Source organism: Episyrphus balteatus, chromosome 2, assembly GCF_945859705.1.
Source record: "Episyrphus balteatus chromosome 2, idEpiBalt1.1, whole genome shotgun sequence".
Lineage (NCBI taxonomy): Eukaryota > Metazoa > Arthropoda > Insecta > Diptera > Syrphidae > Episyrphus > Episyrphus balteatus.
The window spans coordinates 124,201,889-124,228,561 of NC_079135.1; the positions used below are offsets into that span (position 1 = coordinate 124,201,889).

The window sequence follows — 26,673 nt, forward strand, 5'->3', positions numbered from 1 at the left end:
ACAATATTCATTATTTAGGGTATTATTAGTAGTAGGTTATTTCAGTTATTAAGTATCACAACAAAAACATTACTGTTAAAAAAAGAGCCAAGTTCTCCTATGTTGAAATTATGCTGGCACAAAAAGTACTGAGATGTAAAAGTGTACCAAGTTCTAAAGTTTGGGTTCAAATTCGTATCAATAAAATTTTGATTGTTCTCTTGACAATTTTTCTTAATTATCGATTTTTAAAGTTATTTCAAAAATTGCCAAGTAAACAATCAAAATTTTATTGATACGAATTTGAACCCAAACTTTAGAACTTGGTACACTTTTACATCTCAGTACTTTTTGTGCCAGCATAATTTCAACATAGGAGAACTTGGCTCTTTTTTTAACAGTAATGTTTTTGTTGTGATTTCACTACTTTTTGCAAGGTATGGCTGTAGAATATAAAATCTCTATATTTGATGAAAATTCAGTGAAAATGGGTGGTTGCCACGCGCCCTGCCTGAAATTCTCAAACTTTAAATTTTTTCCTTTGTGTAAACTACCAGCTCCAACATTCTACCAAATTTCAAGATTCTACGACAATCAGAAGTGCTCTATAATATTTGATGAAAATTCAGGGGGAATGCCGGTTGCCACGCCCCCTGGCTGAAATTCTCAAATTTAAAATTTTTTCCTTTGTATAAACTACCAGCTCTACCATTCTACCAAATTTCAAGATTCTACGACAATCAGAAGTGCTCTATAATAATTTATGAAAATTCAGCGGAAATGGGCGGTTGCCACGCCCCCTGGCTAAAATTCTCAAATTTTAAATTTATTCCTTTGTATAAACTACCAGTTCTACCATTCTACCAAGTTTCAAGATTCTACGACTGTCAGAAGTGCTCTATAATATTTGGTGAAAATTCAGCGGAAATGGGCGGATGCCACGCCCCCTGGCTGAAATTCTCAAATTTTAAATTTTTTCCTTTGTATAAACTACCAGCTCTACTATTCTACCAAATTTCAAGATTCTACGACAATCAGAAGTGCTCTATAATAATTTATGAAAATTCAGCGGAAATGGGCGGTTGCCACGCCCCCTGGCTGAAATTCTCAAATTTTAAATTTTTTCCTTTGTATAAACTACCAGCTCTACCATTCTACCAAGTTTCAAGATTCTACGACTATCAGAAGTGCTCTATAATATTTGATGAAAATTCAGCGGAAATGGGTGGATGCCACGCCCCCTGGCTGAAATTCTCAAGTTTTAAATTTTTTCCTTTGTATAAACTACCAGCTCTACTATTCTACCAAATTTCAAGATTCTACGACAATCAGAAGTGCTCTATAATAATTTATGAAAATTCAGCGGAAATGGGCGGTTGCCACGCCCCCTGGCTGAAATTCTCAAATTTTAAATTTTTTCCTTTATATAAACTACCAGCTCTACCATTCTACCAAGTTTCAAGATTCTACGACTATCAGAAGTGCTCTATAATATTTGGTGAAAATTCAGCGGAAATGGGCGGATGCCACGCCCCCTGAATTGAAAATCTCAAATTTTCGATTTTTTTCTTTGTATACACCACAAGTCCTATCACCGTGTAAAATTTCAAGTTTCTACGACATCGGGAAGTACTCCATAATTTTGATGATCTGTCAGTGAGTCAGTGAGTCAGTGAATCAGTGAGTCAGTGAGTCAGTGAGTCAGTTACGGTTTTTGCGATTTTTGAAGCCCTATATCTCAGTAACTACTCATCGTAGGAGGCTGAAATTTTGTGTGGTGTTTGGTTTCGACCAGCTCAACAAATGTAGTGAGTTTGAAATTTCTAGCATCTTTGGTGTAGAAGTTAGAGGGGGGTCGAAAATGGCCTGAGTTGTTTCCTGTAAATAAGGGTGTAGTGCCAAAGTTGCTAGAGAACTTGGCTGGGCACTACCGTGCCCCTTGATACAGACAGATGCCTCTTCGCTTGAGGCTATCACTAACAAAGTTATTGTAAGCTACGATACATCTTGTAGAGGGGAAACCGACGAAATTACGAATACCAGAGTTACGGGCGACAGAGTTACGCGCGTCAAAGTTACGCGAAACCGAAGTTACGAAAAACTAGAGTTATGAATTCTAAAGTTATGTTAAGCTATGACATGTGATTTTTGAGTTGGCAACAATTGCGAGGAACGATATAGAATTATGGAAATACAAACAAGAGATTAACATTTTTCTTATTGGTCAGAACTAAATGAGTAAAGCTAAAATGGGTGTTATTTAATCTTGTAAAATTTTGATTGGATAGGTCATCCTTATTGCAATTGTCAGGTATTAATTGATAATAAATAGTAAAATTCGTTGTCTTTTTAAACTCAATTATTAAATTTTAATATACATCAACTATAGTTGACAATAGCAATTGGGGTGACAATCTTCTAACGAATTCGCAATTGTTGCCAACCCAAAAATCACATGTCATAGCTTAACATAACTTTAGAATTCGTAACTCTAGTTTTTCGTAACTTCGGTTTCGCGTAACTTTGACGGCCGTAACTTTGTCGCGCGTAACTCTTTTATTCGTAAATCCGTTACCATTTCCTTGTAGATCTACTATATCCTCATATTGGCTATCATACAAAACATAGACGGAGCTATGATGACTCTTTGCTTAAAGAGCTATCACAAACGAAGTTCTGGTAAGGTACGATACATCTTGCATAGGTTCTCTGCGCAAAATAAAGCTACTACATCCGCATATTGGCTATCGTATTCAAGTGGACGTTGTCACGGCTAAATAAGTCGGATACGATAGCTCTTGCGATTTGGTACTATACCTTAATTTTTTTTCTTTAAAATAAGAGCTGAATGAATGTGTTGCTGCAAGTATGGAAAGAGAGATGACAGCTCTAGTTGGGTCGCGGTGCCCGTAATTTGCGTATAATAACTCTGCTTTGGACACGATAGCTGGAATTTTGGTCTTGTTTTTAAATTTTTTGTTCCGGTACCCGAATTTCAAAATGAAAATTTCTGAGTGTGCCTAAAGTATAATTGTTAAATTCCACTGATATCGAGATTTAAAGACCTACATATTTCCAGAAAAAAAAAAAAAATAAGATCATATTTTATTATCTCTTTATTACAGTAACTCACTTACTAAAGGGCTGTCTGACTAAACGTTTGATTTTAATAGTGTTAACAGGACTGCTTCTGTTTGTTCTGCCATTAAATAGTGTTGTAAGATTAGATTTCATCATAAAACGCTGCTGTCTACCATTCATCAAGTAGTCCTCACAAGCACACAGCAATAGTGCATCAACCGTCATCTTTGAAAAGATTAACTAAAAATGATGTCTTTTAAATTTTTTATAAAATCTTACCTCAAACACTGAAAATACAATACGAGCAATACAAAACGCTGAAAATGTACTACATAATACTGGTGCCATATAAAATATTAATTCATTTTTCTTGTCTATGTCTAAATAATCCTTTATGAACTTCAAAAGTATAATTCCCAATAAGCAAGTTAAAATTGCCACAAGGAATTTGCTCAGAAATAAAACAAAATCAAATACATTACTGATGTTTTCAACTTTTTCAGCATTCTTCATAAATATTTTAAAAGTCTGAAAAAATATTAAAATAATTTATACAAAATTATTCTTTTGCATCTCTTACAACTTCGGCAGATGTTTGTAAATCAGTCGTTAAAATTGCAGCTGGGACATAAGCGCCATGATTCCAAATTCCAATTCGTTCATCAAAATATTGTAAGCGTTGAACCCATAACTGATTGATTCTTGGTTTAATACTGAAATAATTTCGTTAAATTTCAATATTGAAGCAATACCAAAAACTGTTTGAAAAACCTTTTGAATATCAAAGTAAACACCAATCTTGGGAACCTAACTAATGAAATGACTGCCGATCCTTTGGCAATAGTTCCCAAATGATATTTGAACAAAAGTTTAATAGCGTGTAGGGATGCCTGATTAGAAGGTTTGGAAGGTGAGAAATACCATAAAGCAACAGCATTTCCAATGCAAAATTCTTCAAATGCAAATATAAATTCAGTTGTCCAAAAAAAAACAATAATGTAGATCCAAAATGATAGACGAATCAGCTTATAATCAACATACTCAATTTGCTGATACACTGAAAGTTTAAAATTTAAAAAACAAAAATTGTTGAGTACATTTTTCCCAATCAATTTTTCAAAAACAGACATAAAAGTTATTAAGCAAAGCTATTAATTAAGATATCATATATCATAAAAATTAATTTACAGCAATGCTGCAAAATACAATTGATCAAGGGGCACGGTAGTGCCCAGCCATGTTCTCTAGCAACTTTGGCACTACACCCTTATTTACAGGAAACAACTCAGGCCATTTTCGACCCCCCTCTAACTTCCACACCAAAGATGCTAGAAATTTCAAACTCGCTACATTTGTTGAGCTGGTCAAAACCAAACACCTGGCAAAATTTGAGAATTTCAGCCAGGGGGCGTGGCAACCGCCCATTTCCGCTGAATTTTCAGCAAATATTATAGAGCACTTTTGATTATCGTAGAATCTTGAAATTTGGTAGAATGGTAGAGCTGGTAGTTTATACAAAGGAAAAAATTTTTAATCTGAGAATTTTAGCCAGGGGGGGCGTGGCAACTGCCTATTTCCGGTGAATTTTCATCAAATATTATAGAGCATTTCTAACTTTCGTAGAATCTTGAAATTTGGTAGAATGTTAGAGCTGGTTGTATGTATACAAATTTAAAGCCAAGCTTTAGAACTTGGTACACTTTTACATTTCAGTACTTTTTGTGCTAGCATAACTTCAACATAGGAGAACTTGGCTCTTTTTTTAACAGTAATGTTTTTGTTGTGATAGTTATTAATTAATGACATCCTAATCTTGTTAACTTCTATAATCTTACGTCTTCCTTCACTATAATCATCTTCACTCTTATTATCTGTTATAGGATCTCTCGTTGGTGATATGATAGAGAACTTGGAGGTTGTTATGCATAACAAAGTGTAACCGGACAATAAAATTAGCAGAACCATGCTTAAAAGTGCTATTAGAAGAACGATAGCGAGTCCCGGTAAGTTCTTTATACAAACAACTGCTTCGTCAAATAACAGTTTTAGTTGACTCCAATGCTTCCTCAAATTCCATGCTAGAGTCATCAAAATAATCTTAAAAACTCATCGCATTAGAAATGGTAAAGCAGAAAATAAACTTTCACACTCACTGTGTTAAACGTTGTCAAAATAGCTAAGCACAATATGATAATGTTGTTTATCCGAAATTCATCCAAAATGTTCCAATGAATTCTTTCGAAATAGTTTGGAAATATTACGGTTTCTTTTTCCGGAATGAGACGATAACTAGATGAATCCTTATCATCCACAATCTTATTATCAGAAGGATAGTTATTGAAATTTATCCACAAACAAATACATAGTGCTACATTTATGATGACCGTAAGCCAGACAATGAGGAATGCTATGTTCTTCGTCAACCGAAACATTAGGCCAATTAAAAGTAAAGATATGACTAAAAAAACTTTAAGTAAGTATTTAATTCTCAAAAGTACATATTTTTGTATGTCCTTACCAAAAGCAAAGCCACACAAAATAACAACATCAATCCATGATTGATAGATTGCTATGAAGAATGATTGGTCTAAGCCACCCGAGTTCAGAACATCATAGGATTGTTTGACGTCATCATGCTCTTCATCATCATATAAACATCGATTTTTGAAGTGAATACTAAACATAAACCAAAAAAATATTTTTTTTATATATTTGAAACAAATACGAATATGTTTCGACCTTTTTGTACATACTGAAGGACACGGCCCTCTTCTGCTCATAAGTGGACCGATTTCTTTTTCCATTGGCGCGAAAGTCTGTTTCAAAACATTGACATCATAAAAACATAATTGTGTTGGGATTACTTTTTGGTAATGATGTATATCATCAAAATAATTAATTAATAAGTTAGGGCAATATTCAACACAAATTTTAACAAGACCATCGAAATTTTCCTTATCAAAATAAAGTAAATATGGTTTGTTCGATGTGTCCGTTCCGGAAAGAGAAAAGTTTTCATAGTGTTTGTTGTGTGCCTGATTGCAGATGTTTCCAAAAGAATCGACACCATTTATTGTGACAACATAGTTTTCATAGATTATAGAAAATACAATAATTACAATCTGAAAATGAAAAATGAAAAATTAATAAATCATGCAATTCGTTCCCATAAAAGAACGAAATTTTTATATGGGTGAGTTAAATTTGAGCATGAGTGTATTAAGCAATTTCGCAAGCCGTTTTGGTATCTAACTTTCACAAGTACCACTTAAATCGAAAGATAAGACAAGTCACTATGGTGTATGAGTAACATTTTTTTCTTACAGAAAAATTCAAACATTTTGTATCACAAATTGATTTTTGTGATCTCAGTGAAGACTTAATTTATAAATGGTTGGTTTACCCCAGAATTATGTTTTTTTTTTATTTTAAGGTGATAAGACTTACTAAAAAACTCCAAAATACCAAAAACAAACAAATCCATAGAGAATCTTTGCAAGACTTTGGTTGTTGACTACAACTTTGAAAACACTTCATATCAGATTTTGTTACACTTTTTTTTTAATCTATAAACCTGAACAAATCAAATTTTACCATCAACTAAACAGTTTTCTGTATCAAAAACAAGTTTATTTTAAATCATGCAATCGTTAAACTTATGTTCATGTAATTAAAAAGGCTTTTAAATCAATAATATAATAATTTATTAATTTCTCTTGTGGGAATAATATATTTTTAACTTTTAAGTGATTAGTGCAAAATGTTACCCTTTTGCAATTAGAAATGCCCCACATGGAGGAACAACAGGTTGTTGAATCTTAAATACGAAGTAACAAGTGTCTCCACTCACGAGAGTATGTTTTATTAAATATTTTAGTCTTTGCTTAAGATAAAAATATGATGTTGCAGAATAAAGTTTTTATTGGGAGCATCTGCACTCGAAAAAAAAAATCAGATGCAGATGTTGATAGCTATAACCATTTGCTTAAACTTAACTTAAATATTTAAATTGGACTGTAGCAACATTCGTATTTAATACAGTTTTATAAATTGGTTTTCAAAGGTTATTAAGTAAAACTGGCTTTAAAACTTAATTTCCCTTTAAACAACGTTGCTTAAATTCTTTTCTATACACTTTTTCATCGATGATAAATTAATCGAAGGTTGTATCAAATATTGTAAGAGAAATAACAAATCTGGTACAAAACACTATTACATTTTAGGAAAATCTAAATGTTTTTCTAACATCTTATATTTTTTTGACCAAAACATGTTTCCAAATTGAATCGTATTGATCTTTATTTAAGTTTTGATCTTCAATTTTTATGTCAAAATCAATTTTAAAATGTCTCTAAAATTGTCAAGCAACGTTGTTTGTTTTTTTTTTGTACTGTTTAAAAGTTGTTTAAAGTTAAATAGCCTTTAAGATTCTTTTATAAATATAATTGTTATTTTCTACTCACATAAGTTTTATGTAGAACTTAAACTTCAAAGATTCGTTTTTCTTTACGTGTTGTCACCCATGGGCCAGTTTGACCCTTGACCCTTAACAAAAAACTAACTGTTTAAGGTTACAATGTACGAGTACCTATTCCAAATCAACGGAAACAAGCTATAAATGTCTTGAAACCTGACAAACCATCAACATAAAAATCGTACAGGTGCATTTCGTTTCTTCATGTAATATCGAAAGTTTTTGAGAGTTTAAAAAAAAAATTTAAAAAATATTCTTACAAAATATTTTATTTTTTTCAATAAACAATACTATGAGCATTATTCAATTACTAAAAGGCTGTCTGGATAAATGTTTGATTTTGATAGTAGTAACAGAAGCTCCTCTACTGTTTTTGTTTTGAAACAGTGTGGTAAGATTAGATTTCATCATAGAACGCCTCTGTTTACCATTCATCAAGTAGTCCTCACAAGCACTCAGCAATAGTACATCAACTGTCATCTTTAGGAATAGACGAGTTAAAACATCATCTTATATTCAAAACCTTAAATAAGCTTACCTCAAAAACTGAAAAAATAATACGAGCAATACAAAAAGCTGAAAATGTACTAAATAATACCGGTGCCATGTAAAAAATTAATTCATTTTTCTTGTCCCCAGCCAAATAATCCTTTATAAACTTAAGAAGTATAATTCCCAATAAGCAAGTTAGAATTGCCACAAGGAATTTGCTCAGAAATAAAACCAGATCAAATATATTTTTGATGTTTTCGACTCTTTCAGCATTCTTTGTAAATATTTTCCAAGTCTGAAAGAAGATTAAAATATATTCTTATTGAGTTTTTCTTGATTCTCTTACAATTTCGGAAGATGTGCGTAAATCAGTTGTTATCATGGCAGCTGGGACATAAGCGTTATGATTCCATATTCCAATTCGTTCCTCAAAATTTTGTAAGCGTTTTAGCCATAACTCATTGAGTTTTGGTTTGATGCTGAAATAATTTCGAAAAACATATTCCAACATAAAACCTAAGTACCAAAAAATTTTCTAAAAACCTTTTGAATACCAAAGTAAACACCAATTTTGGGAATTTAACTAATGAAATGACAACTGATCCTTTGGCAATGGTTCCTAAATGATATTTGAACCAAAGTCCAATAGCTTGTAGGGATGGTTTGTCAATAGAAGTTTTGGAAGGTGAGAAATACCATAAAGCAACAGCATTTCCAATGCAAAATTCTTCAAACGCAAATATAAATTCAGTTGTCCAAAAAAATCCGATAATATAGATCCAAAATGATCGACGAATCATCTTATAATCAACGTACTCAATTTGCTGAAATACTAAAAGTTGAAGATTGAATAAAATCGTTCAATAACTTTTTCCCTTTTTTTTTTGTTAAGTAAGAAATTAATTTTAAATTTGTCGCGTTAAAGACAGGCTGCAAAATAAAATGAAAAATATTGGTTTTATTAAGAGTTAGTAACTTGTAACTTGCTAATTTAGTTTTCGTCCTTGGAAACATACACCAATAGTTCGAAATTAAAAAAATTGCAGTATGTACTTTTCTGAGTTAATGGTTAAGCATGTTAACTTCTATAATCTTACGTCTTCGATCAGCAAATGGATCTTTGCTCTTATCATAAAAAAGGTAATCTATCGTTGGTGATATGATAGAGAACTTGGACGTTGTTATGCATAATAAGGTGTAGCCCGACAGTGAAATCAGCAGAATCATGGTGAATAGTGCAATCATTGGAGCTATAATAAGTCCCGGTAACTTCCTTATACAAACAATTGCTTCGTCAAACAGCAGTTTTAGTCGACTCCAATCCTTCCTCAAAAACCATCCTAAAGTTATCAAAATTATCTAAAAAATAAAACAATAAGGAAATGGTGATAATAATCAACATTCTAACTCACTGTATTAAACGTTGTCAAAATAGCTAAAATCAATATGATGATATTGTTAATCCGAAATTCATCCAAAATGTCCCATAGAATTCTTTCAAAATGATTTGGATATATAGTTTTGTCTTTATCCTGAATAACACTATTACGCGGTGAATCATCCTCAATCTTTTCAAAAGGATAGTTATTGTAATTTATCCACAAACAAATACAAAGTGCAACATTTATGATAACCGTAAGCCAGACAATGAGGCATGCTATATTTTTGGTCAACCGGAACATTAGACCAAGTATAATCAACGAAATAGCTAAGAAACTTTAAATAAGTATTTAACACTCTTAAGTAAATATTTATTTATGTCCTTACCGAAAGCAAATCCACACAAAATAACAACATAAGTCCATGATTGATAGATTGCAATGAAGAATGATTGGTCGATGCCACCCGAGTTCAAAAGAGCATAGGATTGCTTGAGAACATCATGCTCTTCATCATCAATCAAACATCGATTTTTAAAGTGAATACTAAACATAACAAAAAAATTTTTTTTACAACTTTAAAACATATATGCCTATCTCCTTCGACCTTTTTGAGACCATTAAAGGACACGGGCCTCTTCTACTCATAAGTGGTTCATCATATCTTTCATCATATCTTTCATCATCCTCTGGCACGAAAGCCTCTTTCAAAACATTAAGGTCATAAAAACAAAATTGTATAGAGTAGTCTTCTTGGTACTCATGTATCGGAACTAGAAAAAGTACTAGGCCTCCATAATGACAATGTTCAACGCAAATTTTAACAAGACCATTGAAATTTTTAATGTCAAAGTAAAATAAGTATGGTTTGTTTGATGTGTCTGTTCCAGAAAGTGAAAAGTTTTTAAAGTGTTTTTTGTTTGCCTGGTTGCAAATATTTCCAAAAGAATCGGCACCATTTATTACAGCAGCATAGTTTTCATTGATAATCGAGAATACAATTATTACAATCTGAGAAAAAAAAAATATAATAAATAAAAATTTAAAATAGGCAATTTGGTCGAAAGATACTAAACGGGCACTATGGCGTATGTGTATCTTTTTTTATGTGTAGAAGACATACAATTTTTCTTTATGAGAAAATTAACTTACTAAGAAACACCAAAATATTAAAAACAAATAGATCCATATTGAATCTTTACAAGTTTTTGCTTTAGAACTGCGATTTTGATGGGATTTCATATCGGTTTTTTATTTCGAATACCTTTAAAAAAAAAAAAAAACACTTACATCTATTAACTTGAACAGATAAAACTTTACTGACAAACTAAACGGTTTTTCTATAAAAAATAATTTTTGTTTTATTTTATGTATACGTACATACATAAAATCACTTGCATTTTTAATGTGATTTAACAAGCCATTTACATAATAATTTATTTATCTTTTGGGATTAATGTTTTAAAATTTTAAGTAATTATACAAGTAATTTGTAATTCTTTTCTAAAGTAAGAATTGTTGGTGTCAATATCCTATAGAATAAACATAAGTGAAGTACTGAAGTTTCCACTTTGCGTGTACCACGTACCACGTATTTGCTTCACACCTGTTATCCGCCAGTGGGGTTCGCCGGGTTTACCTCAGAAATCGGTGGCAAGCCTCCCGGTTTTGTATTGTTCCATTTCTGAGACCAACTTAAATTCAAATTCAAAAGTCTTTTTCTGGAAAAAAGCAAAACAAAAATATTTTCAAGGATTATCTTGGTTTATTGTTACTATACTGTTAATATTACTGAACTGTTTGTCAAGCCAAATACATAACCCCCAAGACAACGTCTTATCTCTATAACCACACATAGATATGATTTTCATAAACTCTTTGGATGCTGTACTCTTAAGCTTTGATTTGACACCAGTCTCACGGCTATTCTACTTTGTGGAAAAATGTTCAACTTTTGTAGTGCAATTCGCGGTTTTTTCCGTAGGTACCACCCAATTAGGACAGCTCTTTAGAAGCTGCGAAATTGGTTTTATACTACTTCCATAATTATATCCTAACAACACTTAATTGTTAATCGACCATCAAGATTCGTATCGTAGATTTACTACGAACCCCCAAAACCAATCCCAGAATCCGTTCATAGTGGAACAAATCATGCAAATGTTATAAGTTCTACCTAACAATTCTTTTCTGTTAAGCAATAAGGTCTTAAGTCACATATTGTTGTTTTTCAGGGGTGACATTCTGCATCGCATAAGCGAACAAACGTTTTCGCGTGTGCGAAAGATTTGCCTTATGACATGCGATACAGAATGTCACCCCAGAAAATAAGATTGAAGTTTGAAAATTACTTTTTGAGTATTGACCCCCTTATTTCTATAAAAAGAAGTTGTTTCAAATTTATGTTTTTGATACGAAATTAAATAGAATAAAGAGCTTATTCTTACTCAATCAAACAAAAATGCAATTTTGTGACTTGCCTAACGTCAAAAAAAATGTCCCACTGTATTGTGTCAGACAATGGGCTATAATGCATAAAAATAGTAAATGCTTTTACTTGAAAAATTATTAAGTATGAACTTTTTTATCCACATTTTGTGCATGTCAAATCTAGTTTATACTTATTAACTTCATATTGCTAGAATTTACTATTTTTTATGCATACGGGTCAATATTTTAGAAATGGGATTTTCCTGCTTCTTATTTGATTAAGCTCTGTCGTCTACTAAATTTGGTTGGCAACATACCATACATAAAGAAATCCATACCTTGACTATAAAAGTCAAGTTGACTTCATAAAGATTTTTTGTATCAATCCCGCAAAGTCGTTTTCCATCTCAAAGTTATTACGATCCATTGTGACGTTTTGTCCAATACGTCGTTATAGAGTGTCCATTTTTGAGAAGAGCATATACTTGGTTTTGCCCTCATTGACCTTTAAACCCATTTTTCTTCTGTATGGCGTAAACGAACAAACGTTTTTGTATGTGTGAATGTATCATCGGCATACGCAAGCAGGACGAATTTTTGAAAGATAATGGAATGGAATAACAAGAACTACCGACAAAACATTGCAGCCCCTACAATTGACGATGAACAAGTACCAGTAAAACTGGTTAAATGAGGCAATCCACATGTCCCTTTTTCTAGTTCCAACTTGACTGTGTCAAAAGATTGCGTTATTTTCAAACTCATTTCCGTTTTCCAAAGATTAATTTTTCTTTATTTTTAATTAAATTCACTTAAATGAACCATGATTTTTGTTTGTTTTTAATGTTTTTTTATGTTTAATAATAATTATAATTAATAATTTAATTATTATAGATCACAAATTAAATGCTTATATTCCTATGTTTATAAATGTTTTTAATTTTTAATGATTTTTTTTATTATTTTTTGCATAAATTATTCTTCAAAAGTGATACATAAATAAAACCTAAAAAAAAGAGTGATTATTAAAATTGCAAAATGTATTATAAATTAAATAAAGAAATAGTAATTTCCAACTTAAATAAAAAAAAAATGAGAATTACATGAGGTATTATATGAAAAAACACAAAAAAAATGATGTGATGATGACAAGAAATCTGTGTTTAATATGTGAGAGAAGATTAAACCTAAAACAAGCGCTAAATCAAAATCTCATTCATCACTTCTATTTTTTTTTCGTTTTGATTCCATTTTTTCTGAGAAATGGCCATGGCACACACAAAAAACCATTCTTAATTTCTAAAAGGATAAAAAATACTTGAGTTTTATTATATTTTTTGGTTACACACGGGTGCATTAAGCTGAAGCTGAAAGCAGTTATTAAAAAAGTTATAATGATTGTGCTCTTTGAGAGCTCTCGATTCTTATTGTTTATTCTGCCTTGGTTGTCTTCTCCTTAAGTTGATTGATCTTCGAGGAGATGAGAGTACCAAACTGATTCTTCACGGTTCCAATAAAACCATGGCGATGGAGACCAGGATACATGCCCAAGAATAAAGTGGTCATGTAGGCCAGGAAAAGGTTGTCCATGATAGATCCAATCCATGCCAAACTAAGAAGCACTGTGCTCACAACAATGAGGAACTGTAAAAGTAAATTAGTAATTATTTCTATCTTCGTCACCTTTTTATCAATATATTGAATCCTAAGCGGCCTTTAGGTCATTATTGAATAAATTACTGCTAACGTTACGCGTTTACGTTCTACTTCAGGGCTATCTATTAAATTTTAAGATTTTTCTTAAAATTGTCGCTTTTGTTTACATATGTTGAACATAAACTCTTATTCTCTACTTTTTCCTCTGCGTAAACTGTCACTTAAGGATTTTTGTTGAAATTAAATGTTTAAGATAATTTTTTTTAATAGTAGGCTTAAGCCTACTTAATTTGTTAAAGAATTTTAATGTTAAAGTTTCGAATCAGCAAACGGCTCTTAGTTATTGATTGTTTTCAAACTTAAAAGAAAAAATGGACAAAAATGAAAAATCAAATATTGTTTATAAGATAAAATGTTGAGTAGATGGTACAATCAATTGTTGTTCAGTTTATGTAGGAACATCAATGCAAAAGCTCAAGAATCGTATCGAGCTATAAACAACGGATATTCACAAAAAAGAAAAACAGCTTTAGCTTTCCATTGTATAAATAAAGGACATAGATCAGACTTTAGTAACGTAGATATTTTACAGACTGAAACTCACTATTATAAGAGAATGTTAATAGAAATACTACATACACTGCGCGTCACTTGAAAAACAACAATTTTGCTTTAGAAAATAACGATTGGCGCATTGGTGACGTAACTTAGTAGATTTTTGGTTTTGCATTTTCAACACATTGCCATCGCACTTTTTTGATTGATTTTAGCGGCAAATTTAAGGCAATTGCAGCGAGTTTTTTCATTATTTTTTTCTCTGCCCTTGGTTTGGGTCTCACCTGACTTATTTTTATATTCAATCACTAGTTTAAAAGAAGATAACATTCTTTCAATCACTAGTTTAGGTTATTTTAAAAATATTTGCATCCAAATTTGGCAAATCTTCCAAAATCTTTCGCGATTTTGTATAGTGCAAGTGCATTTTCAATGTTAGCTTCTATTTATGCATTTTCTGCGGTGCCTAATGGCGGATTTTGTTTTGTTATTGTTTTGCAAATAAATACAATTATCTGATCTGGATCACGAGGAAAATAAAACACACAGCTAATGTCTAATAACACTGGTCTGCAGAATATATAACTTTTTTTTTTTCTTCAAATAATTTTTTGAAATTATGAAAGATTTTACTTTCCTGAATCTAAATCTGGTTTCAGAAAAATTCTAGCACGTACCATTTTTTTTTTTAAATGATTTTTTAAAAAATATGAGCAGTTTGTCGATAATAACCTTTTTAGATTCGGTTGACCTAGTACAAAAATAAAACTAATAATCGTATTCAGCTAAAATATGGAGAACTTATTTCTCATAACATGATCTATCACATGACGCCAAAATTGTATTTATTAATTAAAGTTTACACACTTAAGATACTAATTGACAAAAACCGCAAAAATATTGAGATTCTGCATCTTAATTAAGGAAAATGTAAAATCTTGACGCCCGCCCGTTATATTAAAACAGTGAAATATGTTAAGAAAACTATAATACAATACAGGGTGTCCCAAAAGTTAACGTCGAAATGAAAACGGTAGATAGGGTAGGTGGTGACAGTTATCAGAAAAATAAAAAAAAATCGCAGCCATATATTTAGTGAGTTATGGGCATTTGAAAAATTAAAATTTAAAATTTTTGAATGCATTTGGTAGCAGGGTTATTAAAGGTTGCGTAGCAAAAGAAAAAAATGAGAAAACTTCAGATTTGTACTCACGGCACATGAAAAACCGTCACAGGGTGACCATTTTTTCGACTTTTTTTCAAATGCCCATAACTCACTAAATATATGGCTGCGATTTTTTTTATTATTTTTCTGATAACTTTTGGGACACCCTGTATATTAATACAAATTTGTACGTGTTTTGTAATTGTATATACTATTTTTCTATTTTAAAATATCTTATTTGTGATAAACCATTCCATAAAATGCCTTGTAAAGCTTCAGATTTGTTTCTCCTAGAAACAAAATTATTTTTTTTTATGATTTTTGATGTGCTGATTTCGAATCCAAAGTCAAAAAAATTCTATCACGTCAGGATTTTGAGATCACAAAATCAAGTTTATTTGTAGAAAAACTCAAAAAAAAAACTGCTAAATCTCAAAAACGAAAGCTGATTGAAATTTTTTGAATTCGGATTCAAAATCAACACACTAAAATCCATTAGAAAAGTATACTTTTGTTCTTGGGGGAAAGAAATATGAATTTTTAAAGATCAGTTTTTTTTTAAGGTAAGACTGATTTTTAACTTAGTAATCTACTCAATGGTTTTCGCAATTATTTACTAAATCGTTTAGAGCCGTTTGCTGAATCGAAACTTAATCATTTATGTTCTATATAAAATAAATCATTATGTGACAGTTTACGCAGAGAAAAATGTAGAGAATAGGAGCTTATGTTCAACTTAATTATTTAAGTTTCGTTTCAGCAAATGGCCCTTAAAATTTTTCACTTATGGTTTTAAGAATTTATGCAAAGAAGATCGTTTAAAAGTTTTGTTTTTATTCATGTTTTTTGTACGATTTATGAACATTCATTCATGCTCCATTCATGAATAGTAGTGGAATTGCCCTAAAATTAAATAGATAGCATACTAGTCCTGACCAGTGGCGTATTGAGCTCAAGCCCCCCCCCCCCCCCCCCAAGCCTCCAAGAATATGTTATTATTTAGCAGATTTCTTCCATGATTAACTGAAACTTGTTCGTAAATCTTAGAGATTTAGAGGCAGCTCAGATGTTTGAGCCCCCTCCAAATTCTGAAAGGGCTGTTTGTGGTTGTTTGAGTAAGGGCCTTAGCTGACGTTGATGGTTGGGATACATTTTTTTCGGATTTTATTCTAATTCGGAATTCTTCAAATCTTTTCTTTCGGTATTTTGGCGTCGAATTACATCACCGTTAAATTTTGTAAGACTTCTTATGCAAACATCGTCTTCAGTATATTTCCTTTTTTTTTCAAAATAATATTTTTCTCAAAGAAAATAGAAATTGTTTGTTATCTTAAAATCTTAGTGGTCAACATAACTAATGGTTTCTTTAAGGAAATTCCAGTTTGCGCTTCTGAAAATTAGTTTGTTCAGACTTTCACGTTCTGCATTTCACTTTTTGCGCATTCACTTGCCGATAGTGAAATTAAATGTTCTGCATTTTTTCACTCATTTTGGATTTTCTGATCGAAAGCAGTTCACTTTGTTTTTGTAAGTGAATTTGGTGCCTTTTTCAATGAATCTGCAATCTTTGGACAAAATTTGTTGTTAATTTATTTATATCATTATTAATCACTGCCTCTGTGTTTGCACCTCATTCGCTTTACACTTTACCTAATTAATTTTTATTTGAGTATTTACAAATTGCAATAATATCGCCCATGTTCTGCATTTCACTAACATACATATTTGATATGTCTCGAAAAATGTGTCTACTTATTTTTTCTTTTAAATTCTGCTTTTTTTTCATTAAAATTGTAAATAAAATTGCATCCATGCAACAAAATAAAAATGGATGATACTTCAGTTTTGACAGTTCGAAGCATTTACGAAGTTGTCGAAATCGATCGAAGATCCATTTCACGTGAAATTGAAAAGTGATTTCAATTCACTTTCGGTCGAATTGCGGAAAACAGTAATGAGTATAGCTCAAAAACAAGACGTGGTAGGAATAAATACGTAAACAGTTTTGAATTCAGCATGACAAAGTTCATGACAAAGTTCAAACGATATAGTGTTTTTTTATTTTTAAGATTACTCAACACCTTGCTGTTTGTGTACAATGATTGGGATACAAGAACTTTGAAAAAACACTACTTTGACTGTGAAAGGAAGAGAGAGTAGTACGAAGCCGTCGAGAGCAGTAAAATGTAACTTTCAGTAATGCAGCACAGTGCACAAAGACGAATTAAAAAAAAGAGAAAAAATGTTCCTACATTTAGGTACCCTATACAAAATTTTTGAAAAATTTTCCAGTTCCTTCCAAATTTTTTTCTAGATACGCCACTGGTCCTGACAAAGAAAGTAAACACGTTTGAAATCTTGACAGTAATTTAAGAATATTCAATAACGACCTAAGGCCCACTTAGGATTCAATTTAAGTAAAAGTAAATATTTAGAAGAAAAACATGAAAATGGTTATTGTTTTGGTGTTTTACTCACCATAGTTGATTTTTTCTCCTTGGCAGTGAACAAAAACGTGTACCATGAGCATAGTTTCATTTTAGTTGCGCATATCTCATTGCAGACCTCTTCGAATTGATTTTCCTTTGACCCGGTCCAATTCTCAGCATGGAAAACAAAATGCGATAGAATTCCATAGCCATAATCGAAGATGACCCCACACAAAGCAGCTAGAGACACTAGCGTCAGTGTGGACATGTCAAGATACCACAAAATCAAGTAAACTAGCGAAACGATGCCAAAAATGACGCCAGGATAAAATTTCTTTTCCCATTTTAAAAAGGAATTGGTGAGAACAATTAATTCACGCCATGCTTCCAAGTCGTGTTTTAATTTGTTGAAAGCTCGTTTCTATTTTAATCGAAGAAAAAATAGAACAAAAAAAAAATACAATTTTATTGATTGCTAAAAAAAAAAGGGTGGCGGCACCCCTTTTTTTCATTTGCTTTACCTGGTCCACTTGTGACATCTCGAATAAAAAACAGTAATCTTTTTTTTCTTCAAGTGTGTAAAATTGTGCAGTTAAATTGCGTTTTAATCTTTTTTTGATGATATTTTTTCGAAAAGTAATTTGTTGATAAGATTAAAGAGATGAAATGACCTCACTTTAAAAAGCAGTTACAAATGAAGATTTTGAAAAATGTTCTTTTTTTTGCTTTCAGAATGCGTTTACGGCAATTTTTTTTTTTAACTTTTTTTTGCAGCACGACCTTCTCTTCCCTTGCTTTTTTTTTTCTTTTCGTTGGTGATTGATGGTGAGAACGGTGACTTTTGTTTTGTTTGTGCGCCGAAATGGATTGATGTGGTTTTGTATATTCTTCTCGCTCGGATGTTGTGGTTTTTCTTATTGGAAAAAGCCGCTGTATTGGTATTATAGTAGAATAAAGAACTTTAGGGGGGAAACAGATTGAACGTTGGTGTTAAGCATTTTTTTTTAAAGAAAATTTAAAAGTGTTTGCTTTTGCCATAATGCCTATGCCCAATCATATAGACAACTTGATTATTTAACCAGTTATTTCAACTATTGATGTTTATGTTGAATCAGAGGGCTTTTTTGATCAATTTCTTCTACATACATGCAAATAAAAAATTTTATTTCATACGTTTTCCTTACGTTTCTTCCTAATTCCTCTAGCCTGGAATGTAGATCGAGTTAAATTTTAGCTCCCATACAAATTCTCCTAGCTAAAATTTATCTTAAATACCTATAGGATAAATTTTAGCTCCGCTAAATTTTTTCGATAATTACCGTTCTATAACAAGAAATTTTAAACTATTGTTATTTGAGGGATGCAAACACATTTTTCTTTTCGTCGTATAAAAGTTCTTTCATTTTTTAAAATAATGGCAACGGTGCCATAAAATAATGAACTTTCTCTGTCAGTGTGGGCAAGAAGCCAAAACCGCGAATCTGCAAAAACGGCTTCAAAGTTTTTTAAACTCATGCAATCTTATGGAAACTCGTGCAACGGAAATTGATATTTAATGCCCTTAGGAGATAAATAAATTTAGAAGAGCTAAAAGCTCCCATACAAATTATCAATATTTGTATTTTAGCTCGGCTAATTTTTTTCGATAATTTGTGTGTGCGCTAAAATTTATCTCGATCTGCGTACCATCAGGCATAAAGAAAAAAAACAAATAAAATTCTTTCGGATTCGGAGTAGTAAAATCTGACTCCTTTGAGATTATTTGAGCATTTTATTAATACATTAATATTGTTTAAATTTAAGATAAACCAAAGAAAGGAAAAATTTAATGATTAAAATAAAAAACATTTCATAAAATTTTAATATATTTTTCCTGGATTTAAAATTGAATTTTTCTTTGGGTACCACCTATTCTTAAAAACGATATATGAATAAAATGCTCAAATGGACTCAAAAGAATTAGATTTTGCTCACTTGTATTTTTGTTCTTCTTTTTTGTTATTGTTTGGCTAGTGTTGAAATTTGAAAAAAAAAAAACCTTCAAACAAAACACAATAGGGGTTTTCATGAAACAGCGTAAAAGCGGAAAATAGGTGTGTTTTTTATTACCACCGGTCTTAACTGAACAAAAAAAACGCCTCGGGGCTTAACCTGAAATCTTGGCAGCACTGTATATTGAATGTTCCGAAAACAGCTGACACAACAAAAATTTAGAGTTGTCATATTTTTCGCTTTCGTCCTTTTCTTGTAATTTTCATGTATGTTTTACAAAGAGATACAATAATGTATGCTAGCAAAACTATTTTAATACATTTTGTCCTTCCAAACGTCAGTTTTCACGTTTTTAAACAAATTCTAAACAATTTATTAAAAAATTAGTTTGGTACCACAGATTTAAAACTCTTCAAAAAGTTAAGCCCAGAGAAATCTTAGGGCTAAACAACTAAGCCCAAGGGGCTAAGGTGTTGTTGTATTTAACATGTAAATTGCTTAGCCCAGACTGCGTTTTTTTTGTCTAGTTAAGACCGGTTGTAATAAAAAACACGCCTAATGTTAAATAATGTGGTAATTCAGTTATCAGTTGTAGGCTTACTATATAAAAAAAAAAGACTTGTGGCACTCGAGGACTGCCGCGGTTAGGCTATTGCATTCCATTTTTTATCAATTTATCATCATCATAAGCTTCTCCAGATCAAAAAATAAGAAAACACAAGAAAACTTTTTCTCTTTTTTATTAAATATCGCAATCCCAACGCAACGCTTTACTCGTTTACAAATCACAACAAGTTGAACAAGAAACAGAAGAATGGGAAGAGAAAACAAAAGAAAAGAAAAAAAATTTGTTGGATTATGCTGAATTAACCGTTTTACCCCAAAGCACCGTTACAACCACTAGATGAGAAAGGTTTTTTTTTGGAAAAGATCATAATAAAAAAGTAAAGAAAAATAAATAGTAAATTTTTGGAAATAAATGTTCTAAAAGTTTAATGTTGAAATCTACTTCCGAAATTTTGGATCTGCTTCACTTTTTTTTTCAAATTTGCTTCGAAATTTTGAAACCAAAAACCATTCACACAAACAGCGCTTGCTTCCTCTCGTTCGTCTCGATACATGCAAGCACATTCGTACCATGTACATTGTACATGTACACACATACCATACACGTTTAGTGAACCGTCCATGTGTGCGGCGTAATAATTTTTCGTTACTAATTTTCGTTACTATATTTCTTGGTTCGCACCCCATCCCAGGCCTGCGTTAAAATCTATGCAATAGCTTAAAAACAGAAAAGAGGTAGTTACTTTATTTTGAAGTTCTTATAATTATTATTTTTTTTTTTATTTCATTTATGAGATTTTAATTTTAATTTCAGTTAAATTTTTTTATAAACTATGAAAATTATATTAATTATTGTAAAAAAGTTACGTTCCACATTTCGAGTCAAAAACTTATTTATTTGTCAAATACCTACTACCAAAAATTGCACCTTCCGTATATGCAAGGACAGCTTAAGATCATTAAAAAAAAAGAAAAATCTATTCAAAATATATTACGTAAACTTTAAATATGATAAAATATATATAAGCAAAAGACCTTTACTATAGCTGTAATACAAAAAAAAAACTTATGGACATCTGTTTATTTTTTATCGAAAATAATTAGGCAGTATTGGAATTGTTAAGTACTACCAATGCATATTTTTATTAGATAAATATAAGCGTATTTTTGTAAAACATTCTCATCAATTAGATGATAATCTTTTCTAGTCTGGATATATTTAGCTTAATTTTTCACAAGAATCCTGTTATTATTTATGGGAGTCTACGCGTGCAAGTAATTAATAGTTGAGAACAATAATTTAAAATCTTACAGAAAATATTCCTTCGCATCTTTTCACTTATAATAGAAAATTAGTTTCACAGCATATTAAACAATAATATCTTTTAACTGGTTATTTGTTTAACTTTATAATTTTAACTTAATTATATCATACAAACTGCAAAATACATATTTCAGATGTGATTATTTATTACGTCTGGAAATTTAGTTTTAAAAAGCATAAACAGTATTTTCATGTTTTTGTAATGAGTTATTAAAAATAACAATTCTGTTGCGCATTGATCGAATAAGAAGATCATAGAGCCTCTGATTCAGAGGAACTATATAGGTATAATTGAAATTGACATGTTCAAAGGAGAGATCCTGAGAATCCCATCAAAAAGGCACTATCATACAAAGTTCGAATTAAGAAGGAAGGTAGGCTTAAAAACTTCTGGTAAAAACAAATGCAAAAACATCAGCATTCAGTTCACCTAATACATATATGAAACAAAATAAAAAAATGTGATGCTTTCCGCCGATTTCTGAGATCAACCCGGTGAATTCCACAGGTGGATCACAAGTGTAAAGCAGATACATTTGTGGGAGAGTTCTGATCTCCTCGACATCGAGATCATAACAGCCTCGAATAAAAAGGAAGAAGAAGTTCTGATTAAAAACAAGCAAGTTTAGACAAAAATTTTGAGTACATAATAGATCTGTTACGATCTTAAAACAAAAGCTTTAATATGATTTTAATTAGATATTAATTTATTAAAGAAGTTTTAATTATTAAAATACTAGCTAACCCCCACCCGCTCCGCTGAGTGCACTTTTGAAAAGAATTGAACCTGTTGGAAAATAAATTAAAACCCGTAAAAAGAGAACTTGTTTATTGTAATTGGGTTGGGTTCGGTATCCCGATTTTCATAATCCTGTTTTTTAAATTGCTGCCATTAATATCCGGATTTTTTTAATACTGTGTTTTCTTAAATCCTGTTTTTTAAAAACCCCGCTTTTAAAATCCCGTTTTTTGCCATCCCGTTTATTAAACTCCCTTTTTTATAACCCTGCTTTTGGAATCAACACAAGGTGTTTTATTTTAAAAATAACCGCAGGGTTAATAAAACGGGAGTTTAATAAACTTGTAGGAACTTTTTTTTAATCATAATTATAAAAAATTCTTTTGCTCAAACCAGTTCTTCCAAAAATCCAACTTAAATAAAATGCACGACTGGGTCGCACGTACTTGCTCTTGCAGTTCAAAGCACTTTTATGTTAGTTTACTTATAGATTTTATGAGCTGGCTCTATATAAAATTAAAAAAATATTTGATATTGAATTTTGTTAATGAAAAAAAAAAAATGTTTATGCAGTTTTTTTGCAATAGCTTTGAATTTTACGTCTGCAAAGTTTAATCAAAATCGTTAGAGCCGTTTTCGAGTTATTTGGTAGTTATAACATGAAAAATTTGTATGGGAGGTACTCTTTCTAAGCGAGATATAAGAAAACAAAAAAAAAACATTAATTTCAGAATTCCATAAAAATCATCAGTCATAAAACCCGTTTAGGCTGTGGAAATGTGTGCAGTTGCGAGACCTATTTTTTCAGACTTCTCCACAATCGCAATGTTGGTTTTGATTAAAACCTCCAATTTTTTTTCGACACGAAACCAATCCTTGCCCTATAGAGCAGGTAAAAAGAGTAAGCGGCTATCTATTCACAGATTTATGTCAGCTTCTCTCTACTATATGTAGTTTTCTTAAAAAATTTTTTTTACAATTTTGACTACTTGACCTTACATTAGCTTCATTATTATAGTTGAAATAGAATGTAAGGTTTAATTGTCAAAATTGTTTAAAAATGTACGAATATTAAAAAAAAATATTTTCCTTCCAAATTTTCCATTGAATTTTTTTTTCAATGCTATTTTTTTTTCAATGCAATTTTTTTGTTTGCAATAAAAATTTTGTTTTCAATGCATTTTTTTTTTCTTTTCTTCGAATTGAGGAACTGATAGGTAATACTGATATTGTACCATATTGAGTAGCAGTTATATGAATTGGGATTTGCTGTATAAACAGGGTTTTAAAAAGCGGGCTTTCCAGAGACGGGATTTTGCTTAAACATGATTTTTATAAGCGGGATTAAAAAAACAGTACTTTAAAAACGGGATTTTAAACATTTCTTTTCGGGATTTTAGAAAACGCGATATTGAAAATCGGGATTCCAATACGCTCCCATTGTAGTTAATATTAACCAATTTATTGTAATGCTTTTTGATATACATACAACATTTTTTGTTTTTATATGTTTTGCATATATAAATTGACCAGATGGTTTTCCTATACACGAACAGCCAACATATAAAGTTGACCATGAGAAAAAACAGAAAAATCAATATGTACCACATATTTTTAAAGATTTAAAACAGAAGACGCTTTAAATCAAGTGGGAAATCTGACGGAATCATTGGAATTCGATAAGTCAATACTTCTTCGCCTTTGAATTTTCAACAGCAGTTTTAAATCTTTAAAAATATATATCCACAACATATTGATGAAAAAATCTACGACATAACAAAATCTGGTTTAGTTCATTTCTGCGAACCATTAACCTGTACGCATAAAAATTCATTGCAAAACAGCAACGGTAAATACACTATACTCACTTTGCTTTAAGCAATTCTCGGAAATCACTTTTAACGGTTTTATTTTGAAACTCTGTCTTAGTTAATATTTTTACTACTTACCACGAATATTGTTGAAAAATATTTATTTTACTTAAAATCAGGCTTGAAACTATAATCATTATTTTGAAAGCATGTCTTATGTCGTTTTCGATTGGCTCTCCGGAAGCGTCCGGAATCATTCAGAAGACTTCTGAAACCGTTTTATTGGCATGAAAATGACAGCCAGAACGCTTCTCAGAAGAGAAATTCTCTTCTTGATTTCAAATCAGAAACAAATCAAGAAGCACTAATACATGAATACTCACATGTCAAAGATACACTCAATCATTGTTTATTATTATTTTTCATTCAAATTTTTTCGTTTTCTGAAATTAATTTGTTTATTTATTTTTAAACAAATAAATTAAGCTTTTAAAATATTTTGCAAAACGAATTCCCGATTAATTTGTTGAATATTAGGTACTATTTTCTTCACATATTATTTATTTTTCAAGTCTTATGCCATATTTGACATTTTAAATTTCACAGAAAAACAAACACAAACACAAAAAAATAGAATTGAGTGGAAGCAATTCAAACTGTTTTATTGGATTTCAGAATGAGTGAATCCTTGAGTGATTCCAATCGAAAACGACATTAATAAATTTGCTTACAAATTAAGCTTAGTTAAAATTTTTAAAAAGCGAGAGTGTTTTTTCTGTCGTACAATTTGACAGCTATGTAAAGATGGTAGAAAAAGTATAATTTGTTTTTATACAAACCATCTTCTTATTAATACCTTTCAAACAAAAAAAAAATTACCAAAATCGGAGCAGTCAAACGCGAGTTTATCGGCCACACACACTTAACGAACTCTCTTTTATTTATAAGATTAAAATTTTCTAAATTTTTGAAGAAAGAATATTTTTGAGATTTTGGATTTAGTCGATAAAATTTATAATTTCTACAAAATGGAATTTAAACTTTATTGCTTTGATATCTGCACCTCTTCAATTATTCAAAAATTATTAACAAGAGTGCTTTTGTGAAATATTATAAAGTATGAACTTTTTCCATCCACATTTTGTGCACATCAAAACAAAGTTTATACTCTTTATTCTTTTGCACAAGAATTTTCTATTTTGTATGCACATATGTGGGTCATAGTACATATGTGTGGATCAGAATCAAAACCCATTATATCCACTTTTCAAAAAAAATGACTTAGGTATGAGGTTTTGTTTCTATTATTCAAATACATACGTTGCGCCCAAGTTTCAGTCTCTTACATTTTTTAGCGTAGAAATCAGACCACAAAGTTAGAGGTTAATTCCAAAACCCATTTTATCCACTTGAGTTTTTGTTTCAAAACCCATTATATCCAAACAATTTTATTCGCATCAAAATTCATTATATCCATTCAAAATATTATTTCTAAAATAAATTTGAAATTCAAAAACCATTTTATCCATGGGATGAGATTAGATGGGAATATCGGAAAATGTATACGGATTTTTGAAAAAAAAAATTTCGGCATTTAGGTTTGAATTTATTTGTTCAAGAAAGTAGGCGTAGTTAAAAAAAAGGAAATAAAGTTTTCTCGTTTTTAATTGAGTTTTTTTTAATGCCATATTGTCTAATTTTGGTCTGAAATTCAGAGGTGATTTTCAAAATCCATTCTATCCATATTTGTTTTGGGTATAACTCTAAAACTAAAACCCTCAGATCACGATTTCTGGACTTAAACTGTAGGGAATCCTAATTGAATCAATCCTGCATTTAAAAAAGTACTAAAAAATGTTTCGTTTACGTGATACAAGTTTTTCTCGATTTACTCGAAATCAAAAAAAGTGGATAAAATGGGTTTTGATTCTGATCCACACATATATCCATATTGAATATTCTAAGTTAAAATTTTTAATTATAGTTTCCAACTTTTACTACGGTATACAACAAGAGGTTTTTGGTAGGTATTACTTGAAAAAAATGATTAAAGACATAACAAATTGCAACTTATGTTCAGAGATTTTGACATAAATAACTTGACATTGTAATTGTTACATTAATCTCAAAAAAGATATTACCAAACCTGAACTAAACTATTTTTACAGCAATTTAAATTTCTACTTAATGGTTTGGTTTCATACAAATTTGATGACAATAGCAATTAAAAAAACAAAACAAAGGTCGTTAAGCCGGTGGTGGTGGTACTTCTGCATGAAACCATTAATCTTTAATAATGCTTTCATGCAGAAGCACAACCAACCTACAACTGCCATGTAAATTACGTACTACCTTATTATCATTATTAATAATTTTCATTTATGTATGTATTTACGTTTTGTTTATCATTATTTGCATTGAAACTCAAGACAAACAATAAAGTTATGTCACACAAATTAATTTTCAAGCAAAAAAAAATAAACAAAAATATTTTGCTGACACGGTGACATGATGCCTATACATATGGTGGAAAACTTTCGCTTGGGGGGTCTATTCCGGAAGCATGTATTTACCATACAACTTCAAGTCTTGAAAAACTT

At 30.8% G+C, this 26,673-nt stretch overlaps 3 protein-coding genes across 3 annotated transcripts; all 3 read right to left on the bottom strand.

Annotated features, from left to right (window-relative positions):
• Positions 1 to 3,108: 3,108 nt before the first annotated feature.
• On the bottom strand, positions 3,109 to 6,176 carry LOC129909727 (choline transporter-like 1). The gene is made up of 8 exons (XM_055986800.1): positions 5,800 to 6,176; positions 5,579 to 5,736; positions 5,214 to 5,518; positions 4,896 to 5,157; positions 3,832 to 4,117; positions 3,641 to 3,773; positions 3,340 to 3,588; positions 3,109 to 3,285 (listed from the first exon to the last, which is right to left on the bottom strand). Exons 1-8 carry the CDS (start codon positions 5,862 to 5,864, stop codon positions 3,109 to 3,111), a joined length of 1,635 nt encoding a protein of 544 aa, XP_055842775.1. The 5' UTR covers positions 5,865 to 6,176.
• A 1,563-nt stretch (positions 6,177 to 7,739) lies between these two features.
• On the bottom strand, positions 7,740 to 10,664 carry LOC129909210 (choline transporter-like 1). Its single transcript, XM_055986245.1, has 9 exons — positions 10,558 to 10,664; positions 10,013 to 10,416; positions 9,794 to 9,951; positions 9,439 to 9,734; positions 9,124 to 9,385; positions 8,570 to 8,858; positions 8,373 to 8,505; positions 8,073 to 8,321; positions 7,740 to 8,014 (listed from the first exon to the last, which is right to left on the bottom strand). The coding sequence occupies exons 1-9, from the start codon at positions 10,645 to 10,647 to the stop codon at positions 7,838 to 7,840; spliced, it is 2,058 nt and encodes a 685-aa protein (XP_055842220.1). The 5' UTR covers positions 10,648 to 10,664; the 3' UTR covers positions 7,740 to 7,837.
• A 2,460-nt stretch (positions 10,665 to 13,124) lies between these two features.
• LOC129909212 (ADP-ribosylation factor-like protein 6-interacting protein 1) lies at positions 13,125 to 18,455 on the bottom strand. Its single transcript, XM_055986247.1, has 3 exons — positions 18,162 to 18,455; positions 17,690 to 18,061; positions 13,125 to 13,479 (listed from the first exon to the last, which is right to left on the bottom strand). The coding sequence occupies exons 1-3, from the start codon at positions 18,177 to 18,179 to the stop codon at positions 13,267 to 13,269; spliced, it is 603 nt and encodes a 200-aa protein (XP_055842222.1). The 5' UTR covers positions 18,180 to 18,455; the 3' UTR covers positions 13,125 to 13,266.
• Positions 18,456 to 26,673: the final 8,218 nt, after the last annotated feature.

Coding starts and splice junctions, on each gene's coding strand:
- LOC129909727 (XM_055986800.1), bottom strand. CDS start 5,864: ATGGAAAAAGAAATCGGTCCACTTATGAGCAGAAGAGGGCCGTGTCCT. Junction 5,519..5,578: donor TTTGTGTGGCTTTGCTTTTG/GTAAGGACATAC, acceptor AAGTTTTTTTAG/TCATATCTTTACTTTTAATT. Junction 5,158..5,213: donor TTTTGACAACGTTTAACACA/GTGAGTGTGAAA, acceptor TGAGTTTTTAAG/ATTATTTTGATGACTCTAGC.
- LOC129909210 (XM_055986245.1), bottom strand. CDS start 10,647: ATGAAATCCCATCAAAATCGCAGTTCTAAAGCAAAAACTTGTAAAGAT. Junction 10,417..10,557: donor TAATATTTTGGTGTTTCTTA/GTAAGTTAATTT, acceptor TTTTTTTCTCAG/ATTGTAATAATTGTATTCTC. Junction 9,386..9,438: donor TTTTGACAACGTTTAATACA/GTGAGTTAGAAT, acceptor TTTATTTTTTAG/ATAATTTTGATAACTTTAGG.
- LOC129909212 (XM_055986247.1), bottom strand. Junction 13,480..17,689: donor AGGAGAAAAAATCAACTATG/GTGAGTAAAACA, acceptor TTACTTTTACAG/TTCCTCATTGTTGTGAGCAC.